Source organism: Cricetulus griseus, assembly GCF_003668045.3.
Source record: "Cricetulus griseus strain 17A/GY chromosome 1 unlocalized genomic scaffold, alternate assembly CriGri-PICRH-1.0 chr1_1, whole genome shotgun sequence".
NCBI lineage: Eukaryota > Metazoa > Chordata > Mammalia > Rodentia > Cricetidae > Cricetulus > Cricetulus griseus.
In genome coordinates, this window is record NW_023276807.1 from 215249913 (window position 1) to 215263516 (window position 13604).

The window sequence follows — 13604 nt, forward strand, 5'->3', positions numbered from 1 at the left end:
TTTTTCTACTAGAGGAACCCTTGCAGGTATCACAAATGCCCTAATTAGGATGGGAATAACCGTTGTGCTCAGAGGCCAGCATTCTACCACAACAACCTTCTATTGTCATGGTGGTATTAGGCTCTGAGTTCATTTTATACGGCCTTTGCTGTTGAGTGTCAGGATACAACACTGGCAGGTTTGTAGATACAGCTGCACTTTGATTTAAGATGCTATGTGAATGGTGTTTTTATTTGAAAGACGTTCATCAGGGCAGAAGAAATGGTTTATCAGTCAAGAGCCCAGGCTGCTCTTCCAGATGATCAGCTTCCAGTACAAGTCAGAAGGCTCACAGCCTCCTGAAACTCCAGTTCCAGGGACCCAAAACCCTCTTCTAATCTCTGTCACTTTCATATCTGCAGTGTATACTCACACAAACAAACACATATACATAAACACAAAATTATTTATAAAAAGACGTTTGTCAGGATATTATTAATAAACAACAGGAATTCAACTTAATGTTAAAAGTGGGAAGAACAGCTTGGCAGTGGTGGCACACACCTTTAGTCCTAGCACTCAGGAGGCAGGGGCAAGTGTTCTTTGAGTTCGATGCCAGCCTGGTGTCTACAGAGAGATTTCCAGGAGAGTCAGGGCTGCACACAGAGAAACCCCATCTTGAAAAACAAAAACTAAAACGAAAAAGTGAGAAGAGAAATCTTTTTAAATGAGAAATTTACATTTTTTGTCATAGATGATTATATATGATGACTGTAAGTTGATGGGCAGGAGTTAGAAACATGGTTTTCTTGGGTATAAATCAAAGCTTAAAGTGGTAAGAACAGCTCTTAAAGAGAATAGGAGTTTATTCTGGAGCCAAATATGAGTGACTGTGTCCAAGGAACAGACCCAGGTTACCCCATGCTAGGAATCTTAGGAATTTTTTTTAGTAACAGAACAAAGAACATTATAAGTCAAGCCATTTTGCAGTTATGTCGGTGGAAACATCTGGAAGGCAGGATCCAGCAATGCAGATTAGTCTCTGCTTCAGTCTCAGGTGCTCTCTGATGACTTTAGCCTTTAGCTAGTACTCTGGTGACAGTATCAGCTTTTGGGTTGATGGAAGCTAGGGTTCTTGTTTGTATATTCTAAAAGGATAAATGCAACAGACATTAAGGTGTTAGGTAATGCACAAAAAGGGCAATAAGTTGATAATTATTTAGGGGGCTAAAAATAGCTCATGATAATTTGGCTCCCACCTCCCAATCAGGTCTGGTTATGTGGCCAGATTCTCACTAAGAATTACTTCATTTCTGCCAAACATTACTTAATCTCGCCTCCCTTTGAAAGTAAATTTTTGTGAAAGATCTTAAACTATTAAAAGTATCACTTAAGGAGAAAATGAACACATCCCAAAATCAAACAAAAATTGATTCTGGCTTAAGGGTAGCCTGTTTAAAAATTCTTTTAAAAACTTTCCTCTCATGACCCCTTTTTAGCAGAAAAAAATTTGTCCTTGGTTAGATAGGTACATTAATATAGGTGTACAAGTCAAACATTTGCTGGTAATATTTTTGCTTTTTTGTTCCTTATGGTCCCACTGTGTGGATTAGGGTAGCCTGAAACTTAAAGAGATCCACCTGCCTCAGCCTCTGGAGTGCTGGGATTAAAGCTGTGCCCCAACACACCAGACCATAAATTTGCTTTTAAAAACAATTATTTTGGACACGTGCATCCTAACTACTAATTAATAACTAAAGCAGAGGTGGACATGTGTCTCTAATACAGCTCAAATCAAAGCTACACTAATTTGATCTGTGCTAAGGAATGATAGCAGGAAGATATGAAATGTTTTGCTTTCTGTAATTAATAACTGTTTCGATAAGAGTAGAAGCTTTTGCACAAACTGTAAACACACGCATAACATACAGCAGATGGAATCTGAGCTGAGGCACTTCAGCACTGGTTAACTGGCATGAACAAAGTCCAAAGCTGGAGAGGAGTAATGACAGAAACAGCTGTATCCTCTAGATTGACTGCACTTTCACTTTTTAATTTAAGTTTTGGTCAGCCAAAAGCATTGGTTTAATTGAAGAGCCTTTTGCAGAAGACAGCAAGGGAGAGAGCACAACAGCCAATTGTTAGGAAGTCAAATTGTCCATCCCCAGCCATCTTTGCTTATTTATGGGAAAACAAACTATAGGAAAGAGTCCTGAAAAAATGCCTTTCAAATTTAAAAAAAAAAACCATCCATTTAGCATACCATCATCATCATCATCATCATCATCATCATCATCATCATCATCATCATTTCGTTTTTTGAGACAGGGTTTCTTTGTGTAACCCTGACTGCCCTGTAACTCAGCTGTAGACCAAGCTGGCTTCGAACTAACAAAGACTCTCTTCCCTCTGCCTCCCAAGTGCTGGAATTAAAGGCGCACATCACCACTGCCTGGCTCACGCTAACATCTTAATCAAAGAGCAACCGTATCCACAAACCTGTAACAGTTATATCCTGACACTTGGCAGCAATGATCGAATAAAACGTACTCAGATTTAATACTAATATTCACAATAGATTTTAATAGTTCATTAAACCAACTCAGTGCCCAATGGGTTTCTAAAAGGGATTTAAACTGGCATGGTAATGGAGCTCAGAGACATCCATTCTCTCCGTCACTGGAAAATTCCTTTTAGTCCGGTCTTAATTCAAACCTAGAAATTCCTTCTAGTCCCTCAGAGGCCTGCCTTTGTTGGTCCTTGACTGGACAGGGGTTGGCCTGGTCGACCTTGGCAATGCCAGTCCTCCATCAGAGAGGGCGCTGGGTGCGACCCTGCCAGTACCAATCTCTGTCGGAGACTCTCTGCTCGCAGCCAGGATCCTCTCGGTGGTTGGGGTTTGCGGAAGTGTTTCTAGGCGACGGCGCTCGCAGACGACGCCTGCGCAGTGGTAGCCGCCGGCGGGCTGGCTGACGCTGGCGGGTTGAGGGAGTTCCTGCCGGTGGCTGTCACCGCCTCGTTTCTTTCCCGATGGTGCGCTTGTAAGGCCAGCTGCCTGCGGGCGTCGCCCCGTGATGGAGCACATCCGAACCACCAAGGTAGTCGGCTGGAGATCCTCGCGGCCATCGGGGTCCCTCCGGCAGAGGCGGGCGGGCAGTTTGGGGGTGCGGGGCCTCAGCTGCGGGCCGGCAGTTTGGGGGTGCCGAGGCCGTGAGGACGGCGCAGGCGCCTTGGCAGGAGGTGCTTGGGGAGTCGACCAACGGTGGTAGCCCGGCGAGCTCCGTGCTCTTGGGCAAGATTGAGGCTGCTTTTTACTTTGGGGGCTTTCGGCCGATCGCCGCCTGGCTCACTGCTGGTACTGTGCCGGGTGAGCTAGTCTTGTTCTAATTAACGTGCCCCGCCCGCAGATTCGCGGTGCTAATGTTAGAGCATCCGAGCCCGCTCACTTTTCTAGTCCTGCAGCCACTTAGATCTGGGACTTCTGTGCTTCCAACTTTAGGCATTGTCCTAAGTGTTGGGAGCCAGTTTGACAGCAGTTATGCAGAAGGGGAAAGGCTGTGTCATATTGTAAAAGGTCCATGGAATTTCCCCACAACCGAGTTTGTCAAGTTTGTGCTTCATTTTTCTGTGTGAAGGGAATTTAGAGACTGAGCGAATCTTTTTAAATGTTTTTGTTTGTTTGTTTGTTTGTTTGTTTCAAGTTTAAAAACTGAAACGACACCGGATTGTTACCAACAGTGCGCGAGCCAAACTTCAGCTTTAGAAGGGACCAAAAACAGAAATGGAGGTCAATAGATTTGAATATCGTTTTAAGATGGGAAAAGCAACAATCCTGGCTTTGCCAAAGCCATTAGTTACTTGATACCTGTCCTAAAGGTCTTAAAGTTACAGGTCATTTGGGAACAAGCTGAATTATCTTCATTGTTCTTTAAAACGCTTCACAGCTTTTTACGTTATGGATAACATAACACCGATTTTTCTTAGGACTTATTTTGGAGTTTGCCTAACTTATTTGGTAAAATTAGAGATGCTGAAAATCCACCTCCTTTTCCAAGACTACTTCTTTAAAGAGGAGAATAAAAATTGGAGTTTTGAGTTGCTGACATTTAAAAATTTGTATATGGGAGGGTGATTAGCTATCCAGTAGAAGGCGCTAAGGCAGGGAAGGGAACCGTGGGCAGGAGAGCCAGTTCTTGTCCTGGTCGCAGGGCCCTAGCAGCTGTTGGCTCAGAAACTACTCTTTGAACCTCATTGCAGCTCTCATTTGGTTGCTACTGTGAATATCTCTCTCTCTCTCTCTCTCTCTCTCTCTCTCTCTCTCTCTCTCTCTCTCTCTCTCTCTCTCACACACACACACACACACACACACACACACACACACACTGAAAGCATAATGAGTCCAGTGAGTAAAACACATCCTATCCCTAAGTGAATGGTGAGAGTGTACACTGATGGAAAAATCCTGATGATTCCCTTATTATTTACAACATGCCCGCCTTCAATTTATGATTAATTGTTAAATATCTATGTCTTTGGGGAGTGTATAACTGTAACTTTTATGATCTTGAAGACTGTTCTTGATTAGGCCTGATTTTTCATGGTGCGCCCACGCTGGTGTTTCAGGTAAAGCTGCTTTAGGTAAGGGTTCTTTAGGTCTTTTTTAAGAGTTCAGAGCTTTCCAATTGGTTTCTTAGTGAAGTTGCTTCCTAGGGGAGCTCCTTTGTTACTTTGTGTGATTGTTGTTGCATCCACTCACTTCTCTGGAATAATCTTAAATGGGTGCATGCAAACTACAGGGCAACAGAGGTTTGGTAGGTACTAGTGTGTACACACTTGACTGGTACTGGGCATACCATAGCAAGATCAACAAGAATCTCACGATGTATCCTGATAATTGTCACATAAACTGTAACCATTTCCTTAAATTATTATTTGGAAAAAGAGTGTATTCTTATATGATTGTTTTGAACATAGCCAAAGTTTTTGTTTTTGTTATGTGTAGTCTTCATCGAGACATATTTAATTTGCTGCAAAAAATTGTATTTCTAAACTGGAAATAGATTGCTGTTTTAAACTCTTCATAGTTTAGTTATTACAATCAAATGTTATTTGTAGGGCTATCAAGATGGGCCAGTGGGTAAAGGCACCTGCTGCCAAACCTGACAACCTGAATTGGTTCTCCAGAATCCACGTGGTGGGAGGAGAGAACTGGTTCCTGAAAGTGGCCCTTTGACCTCCATACAGGTTTCTTGGGCTGTGCATGCCCACTCCACCTCACCCCACCCCACCCTAAGTAAAAGTAATAAACATTTTTAAATTGGCTATAATGCTGTATGACTGTTGAGTGATTTTTAAAAATGTTGTTTAACTGCTGTTTTCTCAAAAGTAATAGTTACCTTCTGTTGGCGATTAAATCATTAGACACAGCTATGTAATATTGTCATAATTTCACAAATGTGTTAACTCATTAGATATTAAGACTGTGATTGTTTCTTTTAATCATCAAGTTGCTACAGTGTAGAATCATTTGTGGGGAGGGGGAGGTTCAGCGAGGGGCTGCCTGGGCCATGTTGGCCTGGGAGCATGCTTGTCCCATTGAGGGACTGACTGCTTGGGCCATGTTAGCTTGGGAGCATGCTTGTGAGGGATTTTTTTTTTCCCTAATTGATTTTTTTAACTTAATTGGGTTGGGGTAAGAAGGGTCATCCTGGTGTGGGCAGCACCATTTTGTGGTCTGGGTCGTGAACATATAAAGTAGAGAAAGTAAGGGGACAGCATTCGTGAAGTTATTTTCTCTCTGCTCTTGACTCTCAAGCCCCTGCTGCTGTAACTTCCCCACAATGGTGGGCTGTTCTAAGCCAAATAAACCCTTGCTTTATGTCAGAGTATTTTATCACAGTAACAGAAATGGAACTAGGACAATCACTGATTTAAAAATGAGCCCTGGAAGTGATTTTAGAAATCTCCATTTATAGACAGAGAAAAAATTGAATGACCTTCCAGGTTAGCCACGTGTGGCAGTTAGACTTTAAACTGATGTCTTACTTCAAAATTTAGGTATGCTTTTCCTCAGCATGAATAGTTTTAATAAAATTGTTAAATTGGTATTCACTTAGAAAATAGTAACTAGAAGGTTTTTCTTTCTCTAAATTTATCATGTGTAATGGTTTTATATTCTTGTTTTTGTATCATTTAGAGTTCTTACTTGCTTTGTGGTCTGCTATCAGAGATGAGTTTTTGTTGTTGTTTGTTTGTTTGTTTGGTTTATTTATTGTTTTTAGTTGAGTACTAATTAAGTAACTTCCTAACTCCAAAATTCAGTGTTAGGTATGTCATCCTATTTTTATCACATTTGCTGTGACATAGTGTCTGTCACTGAACCAGAAGCTCAGCCTTCCAGACAGGCTGGCTCAGCTCTTTAGAGCCCAGGTTTTGGCTCCACCAGTTGGGGGGCCACAGGGACATGTGACCGTGCCCTGCTTTTTACATGGGTGCTGGGGATTCAAACTCAGGTGCTTGCGTTTGCAGAACAAGTGCTCTTACCCACCCAGTGTCTCCCCAGCCTTGAGACCATAAGGGTTTGCTTTTTGTTTTGCTTTTTAGTTTTGATTAGATTTCTTTGTTTAGTGTGTGAGTGTTTTGTCTACACACATATATGTTTGTGCACCATATGTGCTTGGTGCCAAGGAGGCCAGAAGAGAGTTGGATTCCCTGGAACTGGAGTTACTGATCCTGCATGAATATATGTGTTCCATAAGTATGTTTGGTGTCCACAGAGGTCATGCCCTGGAACCAGAGTTAGGGAAGAGTGTGGGCCACTATGTGAATGCTAGGAACCAAAACCTAGGTCCTCTGTAGGAGCAACTAGTGTTCTTAACCACCAAGCCAATTCTCCAGCTCCCAAGATCTTAGATTTTGAGACATACTTGAACACTTGTTCCAAGCAGGAAACCATTTTGTCTGTCTTTAATACTATCCCATGTTACAGGTGAGAAACCTATAATTTGTCAAGATAAGTCCAGTCTCAGCTGACTGAGCATTAATTATTGGCTATTGCTTGTTGGTAAGAGCTGGGTTCTGAGATCCAGGTCTTTCTGATAGGAAGCCCCTCTCTCACCACCACACTCTCCTGCCTAACAGAATAGTTATCTGGTGAAGAGATTAGAGTGTGGAGGCAGGGCAGTGTGAATAGGAGTGGAGACAAAAATCTAGATGGATGAGAGCAATTAGGCAGTAAGGTTTTGTGTAGTAACCAGTTATTCAGGACGGTGTTGAGCAAGGGGAAAGGTTGAGGGAGAGAAGCAGGTAGCCATTGCGAGTTTATGTAAGAGATCACTTTGAGACTGTGTAGAAAAGAGAAGGGGTGTTAGAGCCCAGGGACCTGCAGAAAGGTAAAGTCAAGGCGCTGAGGTGGGAGAGCCGAGAGTGAGAGGAGCAGAGAGCAATCTTCTTACCCTAATTCCCTGCCCAGTGCCCACCGTGCCCCTCTCTGCCTTCTGCTCCAGCCAGGCACTGTTCTACATAGTAGGAAACAAGGCAGATAGCAGTGAACTAGACAGACAAAACTGCTCTGAGAAAATGCATTTTGAATTAAGAAAGATAACAAAGTTGGTGGATCGGGTCTACTGTGTTAGATGGCGGTAAATGCTAGTAGAGCAAATGAAGCAAGCAGGGACTCAGAAGATGGCTGTTGAAGGGACAACACATTGGAAGTGGTGGGGTGGGGGTGAGGTGGGCAACAGAAGCTAAAACATTCCCCTTTGCTGGCCTTGTAGCTAAGAACTAGTGAGAAAGCTGGACAGAGTAGGTCAAGGAGGTTTCTACAGAATATTAAAATTGGGGGAGGGCAAGTTACTGCAGACTTTTGAAGGCCACTGTAAAACCTTTTAACTTTTAAAGGTGTGTGTGTGTGTGTGTGTGTGTGTGTGTGTGTATGTGTGAGCGCATGTGTGTGCATGAGTGCCTGCGTGAGAGAGAGAGAGGGAGAGAGAGAGAGAGAGAGAGAGAGAGAGAGAGAGAGAGAGAGAGAGAGAGATGAGCGCTGCAGTGTTCCTGTAGAGGTCAGAGGACCATTTACAAGAGGTGTCTCTTCCATCATGAGTCTTGGGAGTTGAACTCAGGTCCTCAGCTTGGCAGCAAGTGCCTTTATCCATGGAGTCATTAGCCACCTTTATAAATCTTTGCTTTCACTCTGAGATAGGAAGTTCTGTGCTCAACATTGCAGAAAACAAAGTGAAATAGAACTGAAAAGTTCCTGCTGGATTTATGATCCAAGAATACTCTTTGTCCGTCTTAGGAAGTCCATAATTGCTTCACTGCTAATTTATGCTGCCAGATGTCCTAGCAACTAAGGACAAAATCGAAGAGTCAATGCCCTCATTTTACTATCTGCTCTGCTGCATGCATACCAACATAATGTCCTCTTCCTTTCCTGCAGCTAGTTCTCCACAGGATGACTGTAGAATGATCTGAATGTCTCAGGAGATGTCTGGCTGGAGGGAGGGAGCAACTCCCCCCCCCCAATCCCATCCCATCCCATCCCATCCCGTCCCGTAGCTGACTGTATGGTCTATGCCCAGCAGCCATGACCAGCAGTGTAACATAGTTATGGAACAATCACAATTCTTGATCACAGAAGTTTGGTTGAAGGAGGCCCTTGGTCCCTTCCCGTCACAGAGAGGGAAGAATAGGTGTCTGAACTTCTTATACTGTAATTTTCTGTTTTCGATAGCCTGTTTTTTTTTTGTTTTTTTTTTTTTTAATCTCCAATGTCTTAATCAGCTGGTTTGAATTTCTCCTGGAAGCCCTTAACTTGTAGTTGGCAACAGTTAAGTAACATGGGCTGGCACTTACCACTCCTGGACAAAGTGACCACACCTTCCAGTTTCTTTCTGCTTGCCCCATTATTTTTCATTCTTTTGCCATTTATCTTTTTCCCTATTTACTTTGTGCTTTCTAAGGATCCTGATGCTATTTTTGTAGTGATGTAAAGTAGTTGTAATTTCTTTCAAAACAGGTACCATAAGACGTCCCCGAGAAAAGCCTGGGTACTTCCTCCCGGTGGAAGGGGAATTGGAAAGGAACAGCTGGGCTCTAGCCCAGCTTGCAATTTGTATGCTAATGGTTATAGCAAAGAAATGATGCACTTTTAAATTTTGGAGGCCGATTTGCAGCAAAGCACAGAATGAGTGTGTTCCCCCCAAACCACTCTTATATTCTCCATAACTTTAAGCAGACAGTAAACGTTTTGGTTTAGCTTCAGGTTAATGTCTTCATTTGTTATATCCATATGCTGAGATGCTGTAGAAGCTGCTGGTTATATGTAATGATTTTCACTGTTGTACTTCTTTGGTTTGATCGTAACCTGGCACTCACCAAGGTAGTGATTAACTCTCCATCATCAACTGTACTCAAGACTGGCTTTTCGCTGACTCACTTTCCCTTCTCTCCCTTCTCTGTGCCCATTCTGACAAGCTTAAAGTCGACAGTAATGAATAAAAGGATCCTTCAATTTCTTCTTCTTCCTTAATTATTAGACCCTCTGCCTGCTTACTTCAGGCCCTACTAGCTCTCTCTGTCCATACCTATACTGTTTCCCTAGTCTCTGATGGTTACCCCTGCCTAGCCCAGCATTTTCTCTACTGTTGACACTGGAGTGCTGGTGTTGGTACCCATCATGGACAACCACACTTAAAAGCCTGTTTGCATTCCTTCATCAGATAAAATGCTGTTATGTCTCCTCCATGGAGAATTCTGTTTGCTCTGCATTCCTCCAAGTGAAGAAGGTGCTTGCTCTGAACAGTATGTATTAGAGGAAATTTATCTTGCAGCCTTATAGCACATAGAATGCTAAATTGGCTTTTAAAAACAAATTATTGAGGTGGGGTGAGGGATATGTGCTGTAGTACACATGTGCCATGGCATGTGTGTGAAGGCCAAAGGACAACTTGTGTCAGTTCATTCCTTCTTCCATGTGTGGGTCTAGGAATTGGGCTCAGATGGTCATGCCTGGAGAGATGCAAGCATTTTCACTTGCTGAGCCATCTTGCTGGCCCTTGAATTTTCTTCTTAAACTACTCTTTTCCTTTCTCTTTTTGAACTTAAATAGGTGAAATGAGGACTAGCAGACCATAGGCTGCCTTACTAGATAACTGTAGTAATTTTTGCAAACATTTATTTCATTTTGTTTGAGCATTTTATTGCCTCTGTTTGTAGGACTCCCGGGGTACAATACTTGACATTCATTTTCTAACCTGTTCCTCTTTTGGCAGTGGTTGCTTTTATTTTACAGGTGAAAGAGTAAGACCCAGATGGGTTAGCCTTGAGTTAGTAGCCCATAGATTTTTACTGAGAGAACCTTTAATACTGTGTATTTATGTACATGTTCAAGGACTTGGACTTAGTGTGCATGTCTCTGTGTGTTTTTAAAGGGGCAACTCTGTAATAAAATGATTTTTAAAGGGGGGAGAATTAGACATGCTGAGCCTTACGTATTTAGGGAAACAGCCTGAAGGTAGACAGGGAAGCTAGCTTGTGTGAGTTGAGGAGTAGCAGCAGGAGGAGAAATCAGACTGGGCAGCCCAAGATGTAGAAGGACAGTTGTACAAGAATGAACAGACCTTCTTAAATACTGCCTTGGTTTCCATTTCCCCATGATGAGGTAGAGCTGAGGTGAGGCTGGGGACTGGCACCTTTGCAGTTTTGGAGGTTATCCCAGTGAACAGCTGAACCTTGAATCTTGAACAGAGCCAACCACATTTAAATATAGAACTTTTGAGTGTAAGATGGGAGGCAGGAAATAAGCACACAAATTATTAGAGCATTTTCAACTCAAATTTTCCACCTTGACGGAGACCCATAAGAATCCTATAGTTCTTTATATAGTGCTCTGAGAAAACCTTGTAGAGAATTCTAGAACACTCTAAGGGGGAGGGGGAGTTTCCCTCATTAGGTTATAAACTAGGGACAGAGAACGGAAATTACCAGTAAGAATTGTATTGCTGAAGTAAATGGATGGATGGATGGATGGATGGATGGATGGATGGATGGATGGACAGAGAGATGGTAGAGCAAGGTCAACAGTAACTGTTTTCTAGTAGTTTTTCTACTTGTTTTTAATTTATGGCTTATGCATGGATTACTAAATGAGTGTTTGCTGGTCAGCCACTGTGGAAGATAAAGGCAGCATGGGGAATAACAGAATAATGAGACAAAGAAGAACCCTATTATATAAATCCCATGACTGATTTCAGCAAGGGCTCACTGGTATACTGTGAGCATCTTTCATTTGTTTTCTCCTTATGAGAAGTAAGTTCTCCCTGGCAGTTCATCTGATGTCAGTAAACATCCATTGTATCAAACATGATTCTAGCCACCTGGAGGAAAAAAGGAGTCAGTGATTGCCCAGGTACTGGTTTTTAGTGGGAGAGATATACACTTGAACAGGCTTTCATCTTAGCTTTGTCAGTACTCTCAAACTGGTGGAAGGGGCAGAGCCTGAGGTGGGTGAGTGGATGAGTCAGGAAGTCAGCAGGATGATTTCCAGTGCTGGCACCTTGATGTGGATGACATAGTGTAAGTCATGTGTGAAATGTTGTGAGGGGAGGGAGGGAAATCAGTAAGTCAAGGCTCTGAAGATGTTCAAGTGCAGACAACATAATGCCAGGCTAAGCGTTTGACTTCAGGAGCAAGAACACACACGGTTGGAACTGCTGTCCTGGTTAGCAGCTAGCTGCTGCTAGTTGTAAAAATGAAAATAATGTTTGGCAAGAATTTATCATACTTACAATGTCAGGAAATATTCTTCCATGTATAGTAAACAGTAAGATCTTGGGGTGTTCAGTCAGATTTTGGGGAGTCATTAACAAATCAGTGTATTTGCTAATGATAATATATTATAATATAATGATAGTGGATAAGATTCATATAGGGAATGGACCCTTAGCTGCTCAAGGTGAGGCATGCCTGTAATGCCTCAATCCCAGGTCTCAGGAGGCTGCAGCAAGAAGATGGAAAAGAATAAAGGAAAAAAAAAAAAAACTCAACCAGGTGGTGGTGGTGCACACATTTAGTCCCAGCACTCAGGTAGAGGCGGATCTCTGTGAGTGAGGACAGCCTGGTTTACAAAGCGCCACAAAGAACAGGTGCCAAAGCTACACAGAGAAACCCTGTCTCAAAAAAACAAAAACAAAAACAAAACAAAAAAGAAGATGGAAAAGTCCAATGTCGCCTGGGCTTCCTAGCAAATCTACTTACTCCCCTTCCCTCCAAAAAGGAGAATGAGCTCTTGAGCAAAAGTAACAGTGAGGAGTAGACAAAATCTTCATTGGGGTGTGTAAGATGCCTTCCCGTCTTTCTTTTTTGCTCATTTTGAGACTATTGTCGATAGAGACACATGCTGCACTTTCCTGCCTCGAGCCCTGCACAGCATAGGATGTATTAGTTTGTCCTGCAGATGCAGAGCTGTGAGGAACCAGTAGTTAAAACCTGGAATGAAAACTGAGTTTGTCTCCCATACAGACAAGCTTTGTTCCATATAGGGAAAAAAATCACAGTGTAAGGCTTGGGTTAGAGAAATATTTGTGTTTAGCTTCACATGGACTTCCTTTTAAGCAGACTTCCTGTTTGTACATAGCCACACCCATTAAAACCCTTTTTATTTTCTCTGAGGAGCTCTTTGAAGTACACCAAGTCATTGATCTCTCCAGTGGTGTTGATACTTTCCCATAACCCTTAGCTACATACATGTCACTACTGCTCTTGTAAAGGGAAGTAAAGTAAGAGAGCCTATCAATAGTCTGGTTTTTGTTGTTGGTTTTGTTCCTTTTCAGCCAAGTCTTGACAATTGGAGAGGAATGAACAGTGGTTGGTTCTGTTGGTCTTTAAAGGTGTTTAAACTGAAGTTTCAGTTTTCAGTGTGATAAAATAAAGCCATATTTTGACTTGAGGAAGAAATGGTCCTAGACAATGAAAGAAATGTTGACCTTCAAGGGAAATCTTCATGGAGGAGAAAGCTTTCTTACCATCTTCCCACAGCCCTTCCCCCATTGGCCTTAACCCTGGTCATCCTTACTCAGCCTCTCCAGGATATGGCCACGCCCAGCTTTCCTGTGTTCTTGAGTCATTGTAAAATGATCACTTGTTGTATGTCAGGCCACTGTCAGACCTGAGTTGTACGTCAGGCCATATCTCTTGAGTTTCCAATTGGAAGTCTCCATAATAAATTTATTGCTTAACCATGCAAGTAAAGTCTTGTATTAAGTTTTTAAAATACACTTAAGTTCTTACTTGTTCAAACAGTGTTTTCTACATAGAAGTAAATTATAGAGTTATAGAGAGTGAAGAAGGGTGAGATGATCAGCCCTTTTTTTTTTTTTTTTTTTGGTTTTTCAAGACAGGGTTTCTCTGTACCGTTGGAGCCTGCCCTGGCACTCATTCTGTAGACCAGGCTGGCTTTGAACTCACAGAGATCCTCCTGCCTCTGCCTCCTGAGTGCTGGGATTAAAGGCATGTGTGCTACCACCGCCTGGTGATGATCAGTGTAATTAATCATTTCATAATGGGAGTGTTTTGCTCTTTGGTAAGAGAAAAGTAAATACATCAGGAAAACATGGAATTAATGATAT

General features: G+C 42.4%; 1 protein-coding gene across 3 annotated transcripts in view; it reads left to right on the forward strand.

Moving 5' to 3' along the window:
* Positions 1 to 2921: 2921 nt before the first annotated feature.
* Mtmr6 (myotubularin related protein 6) overlaps positions 2922 to 13604 on the forward strand; it is a 42114-nt gene continuing 31431 nt past the window's right edge. For all 3 annotated transcript variants that reach the window (XM_027390412.2, XM_027390414.2, XM_027390413.2), the window contains exon 1: positions 2922 to 3077. In XM_027390412.2, the coding sequence (XP_027246213.1) occupies positions 3054 to 3077 (24 nt within the window). In that variant the 5' untranslated portion in view covers positions 2922 to 3053. The remainder of the gene's footprint in view (positions 3078 to 13604) is intronic.